Genomic DNA, 19,523 nt, shown 5'->3' on the forward strand with positions numbered 1-19,523 from the left:
TTCAAGACCTGTATCATTCTGAGCGAGCATGTACCTTTGCAATGTACTTTTTTTAGGAAGCTGAGCCTTTCTCCACATGAATATTAATATAGATGTTCAAGATGGACAGGTAAGGAATACAAAGTAGGAAGAACAAATGCAGCCCCTGTACTTAACAGGAACAATCAAGTGCATAGATATGAGATGGGACTGTCTAAACAGGCAGTCCCAGAAAAGCACCCCAGAAGAGTATCTGGAGGTTAAGGTATATTTCACGACAAATATTTTTCAACAGTAATATGATGCTGAGCAAAAAAAAAAGTCAAATCAAAAGGAGTACTGAGTACAAGACACATAAAGGCATTATTTCCATTTGGACAGCACAGCACCTGGGGAAGGTGCAGGACCTTATCTGGCATTTCAAAAAAAAAAAAAGTAACAGGTGGGAAGTTTCCAGAACTCAGTGACAACCACAGTCATCTGTGAGTARGACATTAAGAGGAAGATGATTTAGTCTATTTAGGGGGAAAAAAAAAACCCCACACACCAACCCCAAGGAGGAACATGGCAGCAGTCTCAAAYACAGGAGGGCAACTATATAAGAATTTCCTCATACCTATTATAAGTAGACTAAGGCATAAGGGATTAGCTGACATCAAGACTGATTCAGGTTAGATAAAACCAGAAAACTAGGACTACTTAAGCTCTGCAATAGACTGCCCAAGATCTGAATTATCCTCCACCAAGAATTTGGCAAGCAGAGTTGATCCTGCCTTTGGGSAGGAGGGATGGAGCAGATGAGAGCTCACGGGGCTTTCCTGCCCCATTTTCCATGGTTTCTATGATTCCGCTCTGCCCCTAGCTTCCACAAAAAGGTGAATGAATACAACACCCTGCTCTCCTTACAAGGAACGGCAGGTAGAAAAAAACAAGTGGAATGTGTTTAAGGTAGAAAGCTAAATGAAGAARTATAGTAACTCAGTGTCTCCAAATACTGCAGTATACATCCACCTAACACCTCTAACCTCTAACACACATAAATAATCATCTACTAATTTACTTCTGTTAACCTCTCATATGACTACTGGTGCAATCTTGCATATTCCATATATATATATATATAGGGAATATATAAAATAAAGCAGGTAAAAAATAGATCAGGCGTTCCTTCGTTCGATTTAAAACTACATGTATTCAATTATTCAATTAACGTTCAATTTATTTTTCTAATCCACAAAAAATACATCTCAATAACATAAGTCATTCCATGTGTTCTCCTTCATGCATTTCAATTTCTAGTATAGCTGAAAGCAGTAGTAGTTAGACAATTATAGAAGAATTAAAGGGAATATCTGTGATAAAGTTACAGATTTTAATGTTATAACTGTTACAAACACTTCATCTTACATAATATTCATACAATCTATTTTAAGAAATATCAGGGTTAACAGATCCATCAGCACCATGTCACTGATTTACTATTCTTCCAAACACAAAAACTGCATCTTTGTTTCGGTTAATTTTTTACCTTACTTACCCATTTCAGTGTGATGATTTCCAAACTAAGATTCTGCAGCACTAGAAAAGCTAAGGAGATTTGGGCACTCCAAAGAATCAAGAAGATATCTAAGAACGATACTAACGATTCACAGCCAAATGATCCCTTCATTTTTTTCTTAAATGGCTGTCACATATGCTTTCATGTGTTTCAGACACATACACAAATGCATGATATTGCCTCTAGCTTATTCTGTTAAATATCAGATCTGAAATTCCCATGTTTTGTCTTAAAGATTTTTAAATACAAAATTAACCACAGAAAAATAACAGCCTTGGCTAACTCCCCAAAATTTGGTCTCAGAAAAAAAGTTACCATAACAACCTTACTTTCTTTAGTTCACATTTAGGTGACTGACTTTACAGGATTTGTGTACCTGGAATTTAAGGAACGGTTCATCCATTCCTTGCTTAGGAATCTTATCATTATAAATGAATAGACTTCCTACTCAAATTGCACCATTAAAAAAAAAAAAAAAAAAATTACGCCTACCACATTTGCCATTCATCTGTCTTAATACATTTTAGAGTTATTTAAGTATACTGATTCTTAATAAAATTTCTGACTGCATTAGTTAAAAGCTAAATTATTTAGTATTAGAATTTAATTATTCTTGCTTGCAAAACTAGCAAGCATTAGTTGGTTCTCATAAAGGCATACAAGGTAGGACAACATTATTATTTCAGTTTTAACCAGAGGGAAAAGGGACTTTCTAAACAACTTAGCAGTTGTTTAAGCACTTACTCATTGCCACATCTTGTGCCAGTCCAGCTTAAAATCACACCATGATTCTCTACCTCAGGCATATTATTTCATCTTAAAAGTCTTTGCAGAATTTAGACTTTGGTCTCAAAAGAAAACGTCTTACCATTACCATGGAGGATTATGTTATTTCAGACTCTACTAGATCTATGCCTCCTGTCAGCAAATGTATGATTATATGCTGTCATTAGAAGATTTCAAAATATGGAGGAATTAAAAGCCAAAAAATTCAGTAGTGACATAATATCCCATCTTAAATAATTGCCTAACAAGCTGCCAGGCACATACATGGCTGATTTTGCAGTTTTTTCTGTCTCTTGTCTTTCTCTTCCAGAATACCTTTACTTCCTTTACACCTTGCACATATTAAAAACAAATGCAAATGCAAGACTTACCTTAATTGTACTGGTGTGTGCACCTGGATATTCTTTTTCCTCTAGTGTTGACCAACGCTGTATAAATTTTGATACTAGAGGATCATCATAGTCAACTATCTGAAATCCTGAGACATTAGCGCCTCCAAACTGAATTTTTGATAAATCTCCATCAGTAAATCCCTGGWTACAGAAAATAACACCCGTTATTTCACCAGTTCTGACCCATCTCTAAATAGTGCACACAAATAAAGTTACCTAGGGCTTTTGCTGCAGAAGCATAGGCCCATGTTTTCCTCAAACAGTATCAAAGTTTAAATCCTGGACTGAGTCCTCAGATCTGCAAGCCAGTAATGTCTCTTATAGCTCACTAGACATATACCTTTATGGACTAAGGGTTAGAAGCACACTCCTTGCCATGTTTAATTTCTTAAACAGTCCTGTTAATGGCAATGAGATTGCTTAAATGAGAAGGTGAACATTGCCATGAGTAACAGTTAAGCAAGCAAGTTTTAGTCAGGATGAGCTACAGCCACAATTGCTTCCTCTTTTGATTAGGAATGCTGGAGAATGTGGAAGGGCTTACAGTTTTCCCTCCCAAATAAAGAACTACTCCTTGTTCTTATGAAGAGTCTTATTCCCTAGATCTGGAGAGAGTGAAATGCCTGGTTCTTAAATTGTAGCTCTTCTTCTCCACTGTAATATTCATTATAAAATAAAAATAGGTTAGACCTAAGTATTTTATTGATCCAAATTAAATAAGAAAAAAAATAACTGTGTCAATTACTGGTGACATATAAATATCAGATAAACTCAAGACTTCAGTGGACTGGTATATTACTGAACATTTTCTTTGCCTGAATAAGGCCAAGTCTTAAGAACAAGACTGAATAATTTTGTCATATTTCTTGGGTAGATGAATTCTGAAGCATCTATGCCTTTGGCATAGATTTTGTAGCTATTCAGCAGCAAAATATGTGTTTTCCTTTTCCTTGTCTTGCATTTATCCTTTATCAAATAACCATACTAATAAATTAATATGAAATCTTGATTTCAAACACTTCAGCTTGAAAAACAACTAAAACGAACACTTGCCAAACAAATGCAGCAGTAGCACCACCAGATCATGTTATCCAAAGCTGCCACAACTGCCACACTGGGTGCACTTTGGCTATTGTATTTTAATTACACTATTTAAGGGATGTTTTGCTGCATACTTATATATATGTATATTCTATATACATCATGAATCTTTTTCATAATCTTATTGCCTAAAGTGCAAGATTTGAGCATATCAGCATAATCATTGAGCATAATCAGAGTGAAAGGGAACAACATCATGTGTATCATATAATATTATATAAGTATATTCAATACTTACTCTTAAAATATAAAAATCTCTAATAAGATGATACTAAAAAGTTTTGAATATATGATTCAATAACTTAAGATTCTACGTGCTTACTGTTGCAAACTTAAAGCAGATGGCTAAACAGGAATCTTTCAACATGAAAATAAAATTTTATAAAAAATGCCTAGTGTATTTGTTAGACTCAAAATACCGTTTATTCATTGTCCGCAACACAAAACACAAATGCCTAGAAGAGTTTCTCAAGCTCTGTAAGACTTTTTTGCTTCTTTTGTGAATATGCAGTAACTTACCAGATGAGAGCTTTCATTTTCTAAAATGCAYTTAAAACAAAATACCATTAGAGGTTCTTCCATAAACATTAACATGAATAATACAAACGTTTTATGTATTAAATTTGCTTACCAGATTTGCAATGATATAATGGTAACCTTTAACATGTTTACCAATTGTGATAACCTGTAGAAGAGAAAAAATATCCTCTCAATTGAGAATGCTGAGCAGATATGTGTTCTGAGACTAAAACCAACTATATGCACTATAATTTAAAGCTAGTCATGAGCTTTTCTCTATGCCRTACTGAGTTTGTTTAATGTTTTATTTTTTATTTTGCCTAATGTAGCACTGACCATACTCTCTGCTTCTGGAAATTAGTCATGTTAAGACTTGAGTTGAAGTCCTAAGATCTGTCAATAGAGGAATTACATGCCAATTACTACGCTATGTATTAAAAGCACAATCAGGACAAGAGTGTGGTTGCACCCTCAAATCACTGTGCATGGTTGCACCCCTGAATCACAGTGTCTGAGACTTCTGCCTAGTTCCTGCTTCCTTTTAACATGCCTTGCACTAGAAAAACAGTTTAAAAGCCTTTTGATATTAATATCTACATTATGAAAAAAAGAAAAAAAAATCTTCTTTTTTTTTTTTTTTTTTCCTTGCACTAAAGCTTCCTGACAATCTCTCCCCCAGCCAACTGCTGCTTCCCCAGTTGTCCCCACTGACATGCATATAGCACGGTCTCTTCTGGGAAATAACGCTCATTAAAAGTTTGGATACACGGGGAAGTTTACATACTGCAGCAACACTTATCCAGAGAAAGAAGAGAGAAGTAAAGAGGACTCTGATCTCTTCCTCCCATTTTTTTATCAGTGACAACAATTTAAATGAAGGGGGAAGGATATATTTATTTCCTCATGTAACTCATGACACAACTTTTATCAGGTTAGTAGTTATTGAACCATATTAGCTTCAACAGTCACAGGGATATAACTGAAGGCACTCTCTAACAGTCCATTTTGTAGAGTTTAAGACCAAAAGGGGTCACACTGTGTAAGAATTTAATAAGTTACTCTTGAGCTTTGATATGTATACATATATATGTACGTATATATGCAATATTCAAACCTAATGACGCTAAAACAGTTACTTGGCTTAGACTACTGAAAACTTGTTGGTTATTCATTTTATTATAGAGCTTTAAGAACTCTTCTCAAATATATTTCTTACCCAGACACTGTTTCCTAAGAAATACCATGAAACCAAACAGATTAGATACTCCACATAAAATGCTTCTTAGTCATTAGTATTTGAGAGAACAACCAGTGACCACAAATCTTTGGATCAATAGTCACTAACTCAGCTGTAACTGCCACCGGGAATTACTTCATTCATCTCCTGCACGTTGCCCTGCACTATCTATTCACGTGAGCACCAAGGAAGCTGCCAGTTAAACCCTACGCAGATTCAGTGATGGCTACAGAAGAGCCGAGGACACAGAAGTTATTCACTGGTCTTCCTAGTTAASACTGATGACTCAAGCAGGAACAGAGAATAAATGACATTAATTGAACAGTTGTCTAAATGGTGTCATCAGGAAGGATTGTGTAGAAAGGAAGATAGCTGGCAAGAGATAAAGTCCATAAAATCAAGAGCATCCTAAGACACTGACTTGCCAAACCAGAGAAGAGGAATATATACTCGTCTGACAGGAGCTAGTAAACTAAAAATATTTTCAWCTTGAATTTATGGAACAGAGGGAAATATGAAAGAGAACCTCCACCACACACATAGCAGAGCCAAGGGCAAGAACAATGAGGCAACTTTGCAAACACTTTGTGAGTCTGCACAACACAAAGATCGAAGGACTGCAGAGCCCAACTGGGAAAACCTGGTCACCATCAAGGCTTAGAAAGTTTTTAATACAAATCACAGCATTGAAACAAAAGGCTTTTTCAAAGATAAAAAAAATTAAGTAAGAAAATAAAGAAGTTGCTACTTAATACATCAAAAATACTTAAGTACTGAAGAAAAAAATCTGTGCAACAAAAAGCCTGTTCCACATCTCTCTAAACATAAAGAAATGGGACACTGACACAAAGGGCCTAGTTCAGGGACCCTCATGAAGAAAAAAAAAAAATGGATGAGGGTTTCTCTCTTTTTGTCAGGAACTGAAATAATAAATCGGGCAGCAGAGCACTGAATTATGGATTTCTGAAAGCAAATCAGAAGAACAGACTCAAGGAACACTCACAAAACAGAAAATCCCTTGTTCAGATCGTTCAGTTTTGGGAGACAGACAAAAATTAACCAAGGAGCAGCTGGTTTAGATTTTTGCTTTGAATTTTGGGACCAGTAAGGACAGCAAAAATATTCTAGAGATACAACTGAAATAAAGTCAAGGGATATACAAAGTCTATTACTAAACAAATAAGGATAGTAAAAAGGGAGAGGAGGTAGCTAAAGTTCAAATAGAGTTCCTATCTTTAAGAAGTGGTAAACAGAGAAATACTTTTACAAGCTTAATAGATGATGAAAGAGCAGTAGCTACAGCATATCTTGACTTTAAGAAGGCTTTTGTCTTGTACAGCATCATTATACACTCTTAAAGGCATCTCAACAAGACAGAAACCACTGTAATGCAAGTGAACAGCTGTTTAAAAAGCCAAACAGAATTGGCTTAAGAGGATCTCCATGTAGTGGTTCTTTCTCTATTAAATACATTTATTAGTGCCATGAACAGAATATATTCAGAGAATATAATTTTTAAAATGGTGAATAGTAACAAAGAGATGGTAAATGCTCTGAGAAACAGGATCAAATTCAAATTCTTCTTGAAAATTAGAGAAATGGTTTCTGAATATGAGATCAGAAGAGAGATAAAACAAAGTGCTCCATTTGGAATACCGCTCAGTGCCTGAACTTCTCTAAACCACAATGACCTTCATATCAAAGATCAAGGTAATAAGCCCTTCAAAAAAGCTTTAAATCACTACCTAACATATCTACATACAGCTCACATATCCCTACAGATCCTGCATAGTCTCATATGGTCAAGTTCCAGCTAGCTTGGAGCCATCCTCATTGCTTTCTGTTGTGCTCTGTAGGCATGAGAAACAAAAATAAGMTACAGAGACAGTATGGAAAATATCTGCCTAAAGAGCAGCACTGAAGAAAAGGAAGTGCAGATAACAGGCAACACAAGAATTTTAATATGAGCAGTCTGCTATTAAAAATCATTTTGGAAATAATTCTATGATATAATTTATTATACATATATACCATTTTGCCTGCTCTCCTTGCMGCTCAGGATATCTCAGCTATGGCAAACTACCCAAACTGCCGAAGTTTGGGCAACACATTTCACAAAGATGACAAACTGAAAGGAGATCTGAGGATGCTCAAGACTGACAAGCGGCTTGGAAACATGAAAGGTAGAAGAGCTGTCAGCACTGTCCTACAACATGAAAAGGCTTCTTGGAAAAAGGGTAATGAGTAGAAAACACTTTATAACTGCAAGGAGTGCTACGCTTAGCTTATGCATTATGTAACAGTATATAAACTATATGCAAGGTAAGATAAAAATATATTAATATACAGATCTACAATAATATAATAAAAACAGATTGTGAAATAACCTTAATTAGAGATACTGAGAATAACAAACCTGATCAACAATGTCGTTAACTTTATCGCGCTCACAGTCCAAAATCACTCGCCTTTCCTTTTTTACCTCTAGATCTTGAAAGAGTGAACGGTAAGTTTCATCTTTCCTGTCATTGTTAATATTTCCCACATTGATAGCAGTCACTTGCCATTTCTTTTCAGCTGCAGAATCCAGCACAGCTTGCAACGTTGATAAGCCTAGCGAGATGCAGAGGGAAAAAGAAGGTTTGACTGAGAAAGCTTGAGGAACAAAAAGTTCCTGGCACATGACTTGAGATTTCACCATGACTTGCCTGATCTGTTACACATTGCTAGCCCTCCTCAAAAACGAATATGTACGTGGGCACAATCCTGTTCTTATTGCATAAAACTACTTAAATAGCAAGGAATCAAGATAGAGTCTTAATAAGACAACCTTTAGTTTTGCTTTAGCTTTCATCAGAAGAGGATTTTATAAGCCTCGCTATCCTATTGCTGGAATCCTATACCCTGGAAAGAGATCCTTTAGGAGGAAAAAATAWCCTATTACAAAAGGATCATCTGTTTGTTACTAAATGCTACAAACTGTTTCAGTTCTCAGTGCATGAACAGTAGCATATTAAAACCCTGATCCCACTGAGATCTCTGTCAAAATTATCATTTTCTGCTGTGGCACTGAGCTATTATTTCTTGTGCCCACAATCATATAGCTGATTGTGAAAGAAAATGTGCTGAAACACGTTTTTCCATATAGATAAGTAGGCTCGATGCTAATGCCTACCAGCAGTCTATAGAAGTTTGCTTTCATTTTATCCGTTTGGCATATTTCTGCAAGGAAGCTGCAATGTCTGAACAGCTGCAACTGCCAACAATATACTGTAAAATCAGTGAATGTTTGACTAGACTGGCCTGTCCTTTCAAGGACTAAATAACAGAGTAGAAAAAATATGAAAATTACTGCTGGAAATTAATTTCTGTCATACAGGAAATACCATTTTAACAATTTTCAGCATTACATGAATGAGACTCATTAGGTTTAGATTCCTTCCAGAGAATTCTAGAGAGAGCAATTTTGAAGATAGCAGATAATATTATAAAAATTATTAGATCATTTCTCACATGCCAATTTATATTTTTGCTAAGTTCATCTCCCTTGAAGTCACAGAACAAGAAGAGTCTTTTTTGAGTCAGATTTCTCACTTGGTACATACAAGAAGCTTCACATAATTCTCATGAGAAATAACAGTGGTTATGTCTATAAACTTTTTTTTTTTTTTTTTTTTTGGCTCATAATTTCAAACTGGCCATTAAGACTGGTCAGTGTTTAGCAATTCAGCTTTATCAACGAAAATGGTAATGACATATAAAGATATACAAGATTGGTCACCAGCAAAGGAAGAAAATGGCAGGTTTCCAGACACATAAATTTAATGATTATCTCAAACTGTTGTGGATTTCTATACTGCTTATAAAAAAAGAATGATAGGAAATTTTGTATTTCACATAATAAGTATTTACTTTAAAACACCAGGTAACTACCATTCAAGGGCAGAAAAGAACTATTTCTTTAGATCAGTTTATCTAAATGTGATCTAGATATCTAAATAAACAATTTAAAGTTTATCTCAAGACAGATGAGAAAGATGCCTGTATATATGAATGCATGTTTGCACCAGGCCAGTCTGGTGCACCAGGCCAGTCTAATAACGGTTGTGTTTTGAGATCTTCTTTATTTCATTCATAGGTTATGTGTATCAACCCTTCATTATACATTAACATTTGCTTAACTTCATTTGGATAATCTGCAATGAAATATCAGCTTTCCTACTGTTAGTTCAACAGCTGTGACCCCAGTAAAGATGCAACATATTTTGTAGTACATATCATTGCCTCTTCGGTTCGCATTTGTTCTTCTGAAATGGGGAAGAAGTAGCATTATTAAATAAAATAATCTCCTTCCTCCCAAATAAATAATAAAATGGATCAGATCAAAACATCAAACATAAATCTGAATCATACTCCAGGTCTCATCCAGTAGATTTCAGGTCCTCTTCTCTGTCTTCATCCTATAAGCTGAATGGAACTTCAATTACACATGAGTTGATAGCAACTATTAACGCTAATGCCATCCATTGCAGAGCCTCTCTCTATTTTTCCCCTCTGATCTCCTAGTTTTCTTGAGGAGTCCCTTTTTATGGGCTGCCCTCTGCAGAGACGTCAAAGGCTGCCTGGATCAATCACTCTTATTGGTGGGAGATTTGTTATTCTCTGTAACTGAGTTTATTCTAACAGTGTCTCAGTGAAAAAGGCTGCAAGGAAGCACCCACAGCAACACCTCTGTGGCTTTGCAGTTATCAGGGCAGCAGTACAGGAAGCTGGACTCTTCAATGGAGAAAGCTTTAGCAACTCCAACTGCCTTCTCCTTGGGAACTTCATGTGCCTGAATCGTTCGTGGTTATGACAAGACAAAGTGCTACTTCAGCAAGGAAACCTCCTTGCTCCTCCTTTGAAAAGGAGGACTGGATAGAGGCAAGTGAATGAGCAATTCTGCTGCAGAGAGAATCCTACAACAGTGCCAATGCCTTTTCCAAAACCCACTGTTTACTACTGGCAACACACAGAAGACAAGGAAGGTAAAAGAGGCCAATGCACATTACACATGAGATTATATGAGTAGCAGCAAACTGTCCTACACTCCTCCCAGTCAGACCTAGACACAGATAAGCTTTAAAACTAGTAATAAATTATTCTTTCACGGTAAGTCATGAAATTGTAATTCTTATTAGCTTTCTCTGTTTCCATGCAGAACAAGTCTCTCTTCGCCGCCACTCCTGAAAAAGAAAGCTTTTACAATTGTGAAACACATGTAATTGTCACTRCAGAACCACTTAGGCAAAACGCTGTATGGGAAACGTGGAGCCTGTGTCCTCGGAGCCCCACGTCCCCAGCTGAGTGGCCGAGTACACCCTGCTGGCCACACACAAGGCTGGYTGGTCCTTGTGCAGCGTGTGGGAGCACTGGAAGCCAAGACAGACTCCGGTAACGGCAGGACYGTCCTGCCTGGGAGCCCGTTACTGGCTCAGGTGCGTGGCCCCAGTAAAAACAAAACGAYCAAGAAGAAAAGCACAGCCAAAGGGCACCCCCCAAGAACAATTTCATTGTTACTCTTCRCCAGGTTCTGTCAGTGCCGCTCATGGGAAGGACTAAGCTTTTTTTCAGTATTTCCTAGCTAKAAATCATGTGCAGTTCACATACTGCAGTTCGTGCTGCTGGCTGACTGATGGAGCATTGGCCAGGCAACTAGTTTCACATCTGTCCTTTCTAAAGAGGCAGGCAATATTTCTGATTTTAATGTGAATTTGACAGCAAACCAGCACAGAACTGCACTCAGGTTTATCGTTCCTCACAACACCACTGCTACTGCTGAGGCCTGCAAGCCAGCATTACTTCTCAAGTGCTGCAGAACTACCTCGTAGAGGTCTCGTCAGCTGCTGAATAATGTAAGATATTCAGTTCAACAAACCATAGTGTAATACTATAAAATTAGCCTTCCTTTAAATCTACTGGCATCTCTCCATTCAATGTGTATTCAGTTCTGACCAATGAACATGTGGTTGAACTACAAAATAGTTTTCTTCTAAAAGAAAACTGAAAAGATGAAAGTAGTAAAACAGTCAGCAAGCAGCAAGGAGCTTATAGGCATGARGAATCTGAAACTGGAATGAAAACTATGGAGTGCTAGTAAGGCAATCAAAATGAAACTGTTTCTTTCCAGAAAACTATTTAAAATACCTCAATTTCCAAATATTTTTCACAGTTTATAGATTGTTATATTATTATTAGCATAGCCATAGGTATAGGACATGTGGAGACCTCCCTGGAGTGAGTAGCTTACAGATGGCACATTTTATTTTATTAACAAAAATCCYAGCTCCATAGAGGAAAGAACAGGTAGGGGAACTTGAGTATCTACCAAAGGCTGCCCCCAAAGGAACAGGGACTGCATCCAAAACGGTTGCTTTGGTCGCCAACTCTGGATTTTGCATTTCTGTCCAGTGAATCTGTGCCAGGAGACAACCCTTGATGTTCCTTAACTCTCCTGGAACATAATTGGAACTGGAGCAGGTGGTAGCTGTAGGCTCCTGATAATTGGACAATTASTTTAAGAACCCCAAATCTGTAACAAAGAATTCTGGCAGTCATTTGTAGGGGGTGGCAAAAAAAMCACGAGCGGTTGATGAAAAGAACAGGCTTGTTGATGTTGGTGTTTGAGGCTGTAATTTTAAATAGTTGGTGAGCAAGTTAAGAATTCAGTGTGATTGATAAGAAACATATTACATTAAAAAAAAAAGGGGGAAAAAGAGAACAAGAAAGAGAGAGAAACTGCTATGACAAGCTCTTTCTCTCCTTAGATAATTCTTTTTAAGAACAGACTTTTCTTGGCAATTCCTTTCCAAAATGCAAGTAAACCTTCACCATTCACCATTACTTTTCAGCAATTCTAGCAATGTATGTTCCAATAATCTAGCAATTCTTCCAATAATCTAGCAATTCTAGCAATGTATGTTCCAATAATCCATGAAAAAAGTATCCTTTCCTAAAGAAAACATTTCTGAGTTCAGACTTGTAGGTAGGATTTCCTCTAACTTTTCTAATACCGATTCAGCACTTCAGTGAAATAAACGTAGCCAACAACAGATAAGAAATACTGTATCTCACCTCTGTCACTGTCGTACAAATATGCAAACTTGGTCCACTGATAGTACTCAATGAGGCTGAGCAGAGCTCCCTTGAGGTCAGGTCTCATCTGAATGACAAAGGGATGGGTCCCATCAGTGGGRAAGCTGGGAGTTATGAAGGAGACGTGAAGAGTCCCACAGAACGACGTTATGGTGTTTACAGACTTCTTGTCATAGAATCCAAAAATCGCAAAGACCCCTCTTGAGAACTGGGAGCAGACTAGAGAAGAGAAAGAAAAACAGGGAATTTTTTTTTTCAGGGTTTCTAGCATTTACTGAATATCCATTATTTATATATTTTTGAGAAATTAAGTCTAATCWCATACCTAACAAGAAAAAAAAGAGTAATAAAGTCCGTTTTATAGTAATTACTATTTAAAAATGCAGAGATGTGATTTAAATTCACAGACAATTAAATGAAAATAAAACTCACCAAATTATTCTTAAATTCAATTTACGCTTTAAAGGATAGCTGTATAAGCATCAAAGACAGCTGCAATTTATAAGATGAGTCACTATGCTCACACATATTACTTCAGAAGCTGATAGCATTTTGGGTATGAGGACAAGATGTACCTAGCTCTATGCAAAATAACTTAACCAGTTTGCCATTTCAGGAAACACAAAATCAGAGGTAGCAGCAACCCTATCAACAACTAAAGCAAGCTGGTTCACTTTAAATGTCTGAGTTGGGGGCATTACTTTAACACCTGCTTTGCAGGACTCAGCAAAAGCTGCTCCTTCTGGATGACATTTGCGGTCGCGCAGCTGAAAGAACCACCTCGTAGGCTCAAGTCAGAGGTGAACAACAYGCTGACTGCTCATTTTTTCACTGGAGGCAATTCAAGCCAAGTGATCAACACTGCTGATCACTGCAGCCTCTCCGAAACAGCAGGTTCCTCTGGGTTATTTTGTTCATTGATGCTGCAGGGTGCACATATGCCCAACTTCTAAAACAGTGGCAGAGAAAGGAAACATTCACCTCATCTCTGATTAACTCCCATTTATCACTTAGGCGTTCTATACAGTCACCTTGAACAACAGACAGGTCCTTCTACAGAAAATCTCGGCCTGATTACAATCCCTGCTACACCTGACCTGCTTAGATATAGCTCAGAATATAATAGGATAATTTTGCCTACTTATTTAGTGCACTAATCTCTGAGTATAGTCCATAAGGACAAGTTGATTAATTGAAATTTCTSAGATTTGGATTACTAAAACAATATTTGCCCTTCTAAATTTGCCTCATTTAATCTCTCAAAAAAATTAGTTGTCCAAAAATAATCTTTATACCTGTTATTATTTGTTATCCTCTTTTTCATGGTTTTGAYTATCTATCTTTGCTACCTCAGTCGTCCCACACACCCTAATTATTTCTATATTTGAACTAAAGGCATCTAAACAGTATAGGCAAAATTCCTCCCATTTCAGCACTTATCTCCTCTTAACTTTAATTAGGTCAGAATTTCACCTCCAGTAAAAACTGAAATGGTGAAAGAATGCAAATGAGTAAAGAAAAATTGATGAATAAAACCTMTCTGCAAATCAATGCTACAGATTTCTCAGGCTAGAGTACACAGCAGTCAGACCTCYGCTGTTCCAAAGGTGGTTCGCTACAAAAACTTGCAGGACTTACCCCCAGGTATCAATAATGCTCCTGCTGAGCAAAGGCTTCTGAAAAGGGCTGTGAATTTGCAGAACAGGCTCTCTGTTTCCAGACCTTGAAACTCCATCCCAAATCACTGTATTCCAACGGTGACAAAACACCTCACTGCCTCCCGATACACTCATGAATAATTGCTTCTCTTAATTTCTGTTCGTTTGTTTCTGCAGCAACAGCTAAATACCTTCTGAACTGGCTACRACAAAGGTATTGAAGGTGGATTACCAGAGATTAAAAAGGCACATTAAAATTAAGTACCAATTTATATTTGGATCCCTGGACAAGAATTCCATCAAAGACTGTTATTGGCATGTAACTGTTTATCTTCTACATTAAACCATTTTAATGCAACACCTAAGTAAGTGACAGAAACCATGYCACTGTCTTCTCCTGGAAAAATAAAAACTGTTGTGCTGATTGTTAAGGTGCCATCGCATATCATGCACTAGCCACAGAAAAGGCTTTTGCTCTCTTGGTCTCAGGAACGTGAGAAAAGAAGGGAAGGAGTTCCCTAATACATAGCAATGAACCAAGGATGCTGCAGAAGCGTAATTCTTTTTGGCAGGATTCCCACTGTAGACCAAGTCTACAGCGAGGTTATTGCTGGAAGACATTAGTTTTATAATGGTGGATCACAAGCTGCTCACAGTTATTAGGTTAAAAGAATCATGACGACCGGGACTCATAAGCCACTGAAACATGAAAGGTGCTTTTAATGTCTTTAAAAAGAAAKAAAAAAGTAACTGCCAGGATTCATTTCTTTCACACTCTTCGATATGAAGTATTTTTSTTTGCACTTACATTGTCCTTCTTCCTAGAAATTGCCAACAATCTACCTGGCAACAAGACAGCAAGAACAGGAAAAACTCATTCTGTGACCCCCTTTCTAGAAAGATTCATCCCGACTGGCAAATAGTCCTATTGTGAGACACAGCAAAAATAATTACTGGTACCTGAGAAATAAGAAATTTCAGAAAATTTTGTTATATAGTTAAGAACCACATATTTTTATTTGGTATTCCCCCAGTTCTTTTAACACAGCTAGGCAAAAACATGTTTTGGCCCTTTTTTCCAGAACCCTGAAATATGTCCTACTATTACCTACTATTATTTTCTTCCAAAGGGTAAGGCCCTGATTTATTCAGCAAAACACTTAAGCATATGCCTGCAATGAAAAATAGATGTCTTGTGGATGCAGGGCCAAAACCATTTCCTCAGCTATTAACTCTTGCCTTGATAACTGCAGCTCTTTCTTCTTAAGCCTCTTTTTTTTTTTTTTTTTTTTTTTTTTAAACAGAATGTAAATTATGGTAAAAATCTTTATCAAGAATTCTCCGTTTTATTATCCTATGTTGTCTACAAACTCTATAGTCAAGATAGCTTGATATTTAATCATTATGGTCATTATTTGCTCTATAGAAGGAAAAACAGCCACATTCTTTACCTCCTACCACTAATGAGCGTAATCCTATCTTATACCTAGGATCTAAGTCTCAAAATTGTTAATTTTAAAGAACTTCTATGAAAACTAGCCATACGAAAACATTACAAACCATTTTTAAATTATGAAGTGGTCCCAGCTTAGAAATGATAGAAGCTCACTTCATAGGGACTGCAGAAATGAAACTAGAGGCATAAAATGACTTAGAAATGGCAGCATCTAAATAAGCATGTTTAAAACGTATTCTGATCAAGTCTTCCTGAACAAGTATTTTCTTTCTAATGGTTAATAATCCTAACTAGCATTTACATTCAAAAACAACAAAATTAGAAAAAAAGCAGCAAAATGTTCAGTAAAATTATTTTAACAAACATCCAAAAGTACCTGCATATAGCTAATATAATAAACTGGTAGTGACTCCTTTGACATTCTTCTATTTTTGCCAAACATTATTTGTCTATATGAAAGTTTTGGTGCTTGGTCTCTGTCCAAAGGTGGAAAAATCTGAATGACTGACAGAGTATCTGTCTTTTAGTGCTTGGATTTTGAGCGCTGTCAATGAGAACACTGCATTACCTGTCATTTTATTCTGCTACTATAGAGCTTATGAAACTATTCCCATATTAACATAGGAAAATAAATCTCCACTACATATTAAATAATCAAGTCCCTTAGAATAATGCTTTTCTTATTTCTAAAGAAAAGAAAATATCACACAAGAGTARAGAGTCAAGCAGAGCTTCTGCAAAAGATGAATAAAACACAAGGGAGGTGTCTGTTGGTCTGAAAAGCTGATAGATGAGAGGGAAGCAGCCAGAAACAAGACAGAGAAATAAAATACCCAGTTAATTTAAACAGTTTTCAGCTCCTGAAAGGCAACATTAAGAACAAGCAGACAGTAGGAAAGAATCACAAACAACAATAAATTGGACAAAAGTAGCAAAAAAAAAAAACCCACACAAGAWGCACAGCTGCCGAAAGAATTTGCGTATGACTGAAGCTGCATCAGAAAACCATTATGAGAATAAAATATACACATTTTATATAAAYAGATTACTTTCAAGACTATCAAAAAAAAAATGGAGTCCAGCAGAAAGCATGTTGTATAGTCTTTTTATAGACCAAAGACAACTTTTGTAATAATTGGATATATAATCTGCCTGATCTGTTTTACTCTTTCAGATTATATTATCACATTTCGGATGTGGGGTAAATTTCTCTTCCAGAAGAGTGAATGCAGTACAGGAAATAACATAAGCCATCAAAAGTACTATGTGGAACCATGAAAGAGCAGGAATTTCAACATCATAAACAAGGACATGGATGTTCCTTCTGGAGGTARGATAGATTTACTGAAATCAGGAACACACGGCTTGCCAAGGCTTGAAGAACATCATAACTAATGGACAAGACAATAGACCAAAGCTTGATGCCAGAACTCAGTAAAACAGAGAGCAGGTAAAGGCTGATCTTTTAACATGCCTAAATATCCTTTGCCAATCAGAACATCAATATCAATCAGAAGTGAAAATATGCTCTACATCCAGTTAATGAAACATGGAATCACACAGAAAAAGCCTTCCTTTATGCCTTTCTTGAATTTCAATTTTTCATGCCTGGAATTATAGCCATTCAGTGTTGGTGAAAACTGTTTTCCTCTTTGCAGACTGGACACATATATATTTTCTTGGTATTTAAAAAAAATAGAGGAGGACAAGGAAGAAAAGGGTGAGAGAAAGCAAAAGCGAGCAGGCACATGAGAAAAAAACAGGTCTCCCCAAGACTGACGTACATCAAAAATTGAGATCATGCACAAAAATAAACTGAATCTCATAAATACTTCAATGATGATTTCCTCTTCTGTAGGTTCAGTGTAACACTCTAGAACACAACTTAGGCGCAGCCTCAGAGCAGGAAGAAAGCAACACTTAGACCCTAAGGCCAACCATTAGGAGGGAACAGCTTTGGTGGAGCAGGTACAAAGGATGTTTCTCCGCTCCCTCCCACGCAAATGCAGTCCTCAGTCACGCTGGTTCTTCAGAGGCTTCATGACCAAAGGGGTCTTTCCACACCGTGTCCTTTCATCACTGCGCAGAGTAGAGTGAAGGCCAGGGCTGCTGCAGCGCAAAACCAGCTCGCGGGCCAGAAGAGACACAGACTTATTATTGCAGCCAGTCAGTCACACCTCACATCGAGGGAAAACTTGGTGCCAATCTGGGATATTTTAGGCAAGTACAAGAAAGCCTTCAAGAAGTTAGGGGCCATCTGTTCGGAAAGTACGTGAGGATATGGCACAGCTTCTCTATATGCTAATGTTGCAATAACGACGGTGGTAAATAAACATCCCATTCACACTGAAACAACAGGTCAGAACAACAGTCTGCTTCAAACACAGTTGCATTAAAACACATATTGCTTGGCTCTGTACCATAAGCCCTTCAAAATCTTTTCCACTGTTAGGGCAATTACCACGATGCAAAAGAAATCACTGAGAACACTGCTGAAAAAAAACATTCCAAAGGAACTACAGTTTTAAGAGCAAAATAAGATTCCTGTGATAAAATTAGAATGCAAATCTTCCCGTCATCTATACAATTCTTACACAGCTCTTCCTGGGATGCCAGCATGCCAGTGCGCTTCCCTAATTCTCCATTACTACCAGCTGAAGGAGATGCAATTTCTAAACCCTGGATCTGATGACCTGGTAACTCTGTTGAATAACAGAGTATGATTTCATCTGTTCTCAGGTACAATTCTCCTTTATACCTGAAACTGTTGCTGGGGGCACTGGCTGGACATTTCCTTCAAGAAGTTTCTCTCCTCTGCCTCCCTTCATTCTCACTRTGTGTATACACACACACACGCTCTCAATAACAAACATACTATTTACTTGTAATTATATTTAATCCTCATATATTACTATGATTCATGGCTAAAAACCCGCATAACAAATTGCCTCTCAGACTTCTTTCACTTTGTTGTAAAAAAGTAGCATCTTTTCCAACAATTACAATCTTGCAGTAACAGAGTATTTTTCCTCTCAAACGTCTGATAAAATGTTACCTTCTAGATCTAGAGAGAGGTAACTCAACCTGAGATGACCGGATTTCCGAGGCACGCTGCAAATCRTGCAGAGACCCATTCCTCTGAGAGGCAGGTTCTCAACTTGTGCAAAAAAATGCTTTTTAATGGTGCCTGGATAATTTCACCCAGCTGAAAACGTGGTTCTCCATTTTTTTCTGCATATTCACAAACTTGTCAGACCAGAAACACAGCATACACACCAGAAAGCTTGTCTTTTCTTCCCCTTAGCCAACATTATTAGAGTAGCCTTTTTCTACATTTCCTTAAAATAAACATCTTCAAGTTCCCAAGGAAGAGCCACCATATAAAACTGGGTATTTGGAAGCTTGTAAAAGGATCTGGGATGGGATAAGATGAACTTGGTAGGCACAATCACTTTTTGTTAACATATTTGCAGAGTAGGGCTCAAAGCATGAATATTCTTTTTCTTTTCTTGAGCTAGAAGGATCAAAAAAAAAGAAAAATCACTGTCCTAAAGGTAAACACTAGAGCCCTGGGTCCTCCAGGTGGCCCAACCTCATTTTCAAGTACATTTTCTAATGGAGAGTTTTGGCAGAAATACCTCTTTTCAGAGAGGGGTATCCAACCAATGGTTAGTGCAATAGCAAACACAGCACGTGAGCCCTT

At 37.1% G+C, this 19,523-nt stretch overlaps 1 protein-coding gene across 2 annotated transcripts in view; it reads right to left on the bottom strand.

Moving 5' to 3' along the window:
• GRIA2 (glutamate ionotropic receptor AMPA type subunit 2) overlaps positions 1-19,523 on the bottom strand; it is a 73,432-nt gene that overhangs the window by 28,380 nt on the left and 25,529 nt on the right. For both annotated transcript variants that reach the window (XM_026041617.1, XM_026041618.1), the window contains exons 2-5: positions 12,686-12,925; positions 7,989-8,185; positions 4,448-4,501; positions 2,695-2,856 (exon numbers count right to left, since the gene is read on the bottom strand). In XM_026041617.1, coding sequence (XP_025897402.1) covers positions 2,695-2,856; positions 4,448-4,501; positions 7,989-8,185; positions 12,686-12,925 — 653 coding nt within the window. The remainder of the gene's footprint in view (positions 1-2,694; positions 2,857-4,447; positions 4,502-7,988; positions 8,186-12,685; positions 12,926-19,523) is intronic.

This window comes from Nothoprocta perdicaria, unplaced genomic scaffold, assembly GCF_003342845.1.
Source record: "Nothoprocta perdicaria isolate Ctin4 unplaced genomic scaffold, notPer1 scaffold_29, whole genome shotgun sequence".
NCBI lineage: Eukaryota > Metazoa > Chordata > Aves > Tinamiformes > Tinamidae > Nothoprocta > Nothoprocta perdicaria.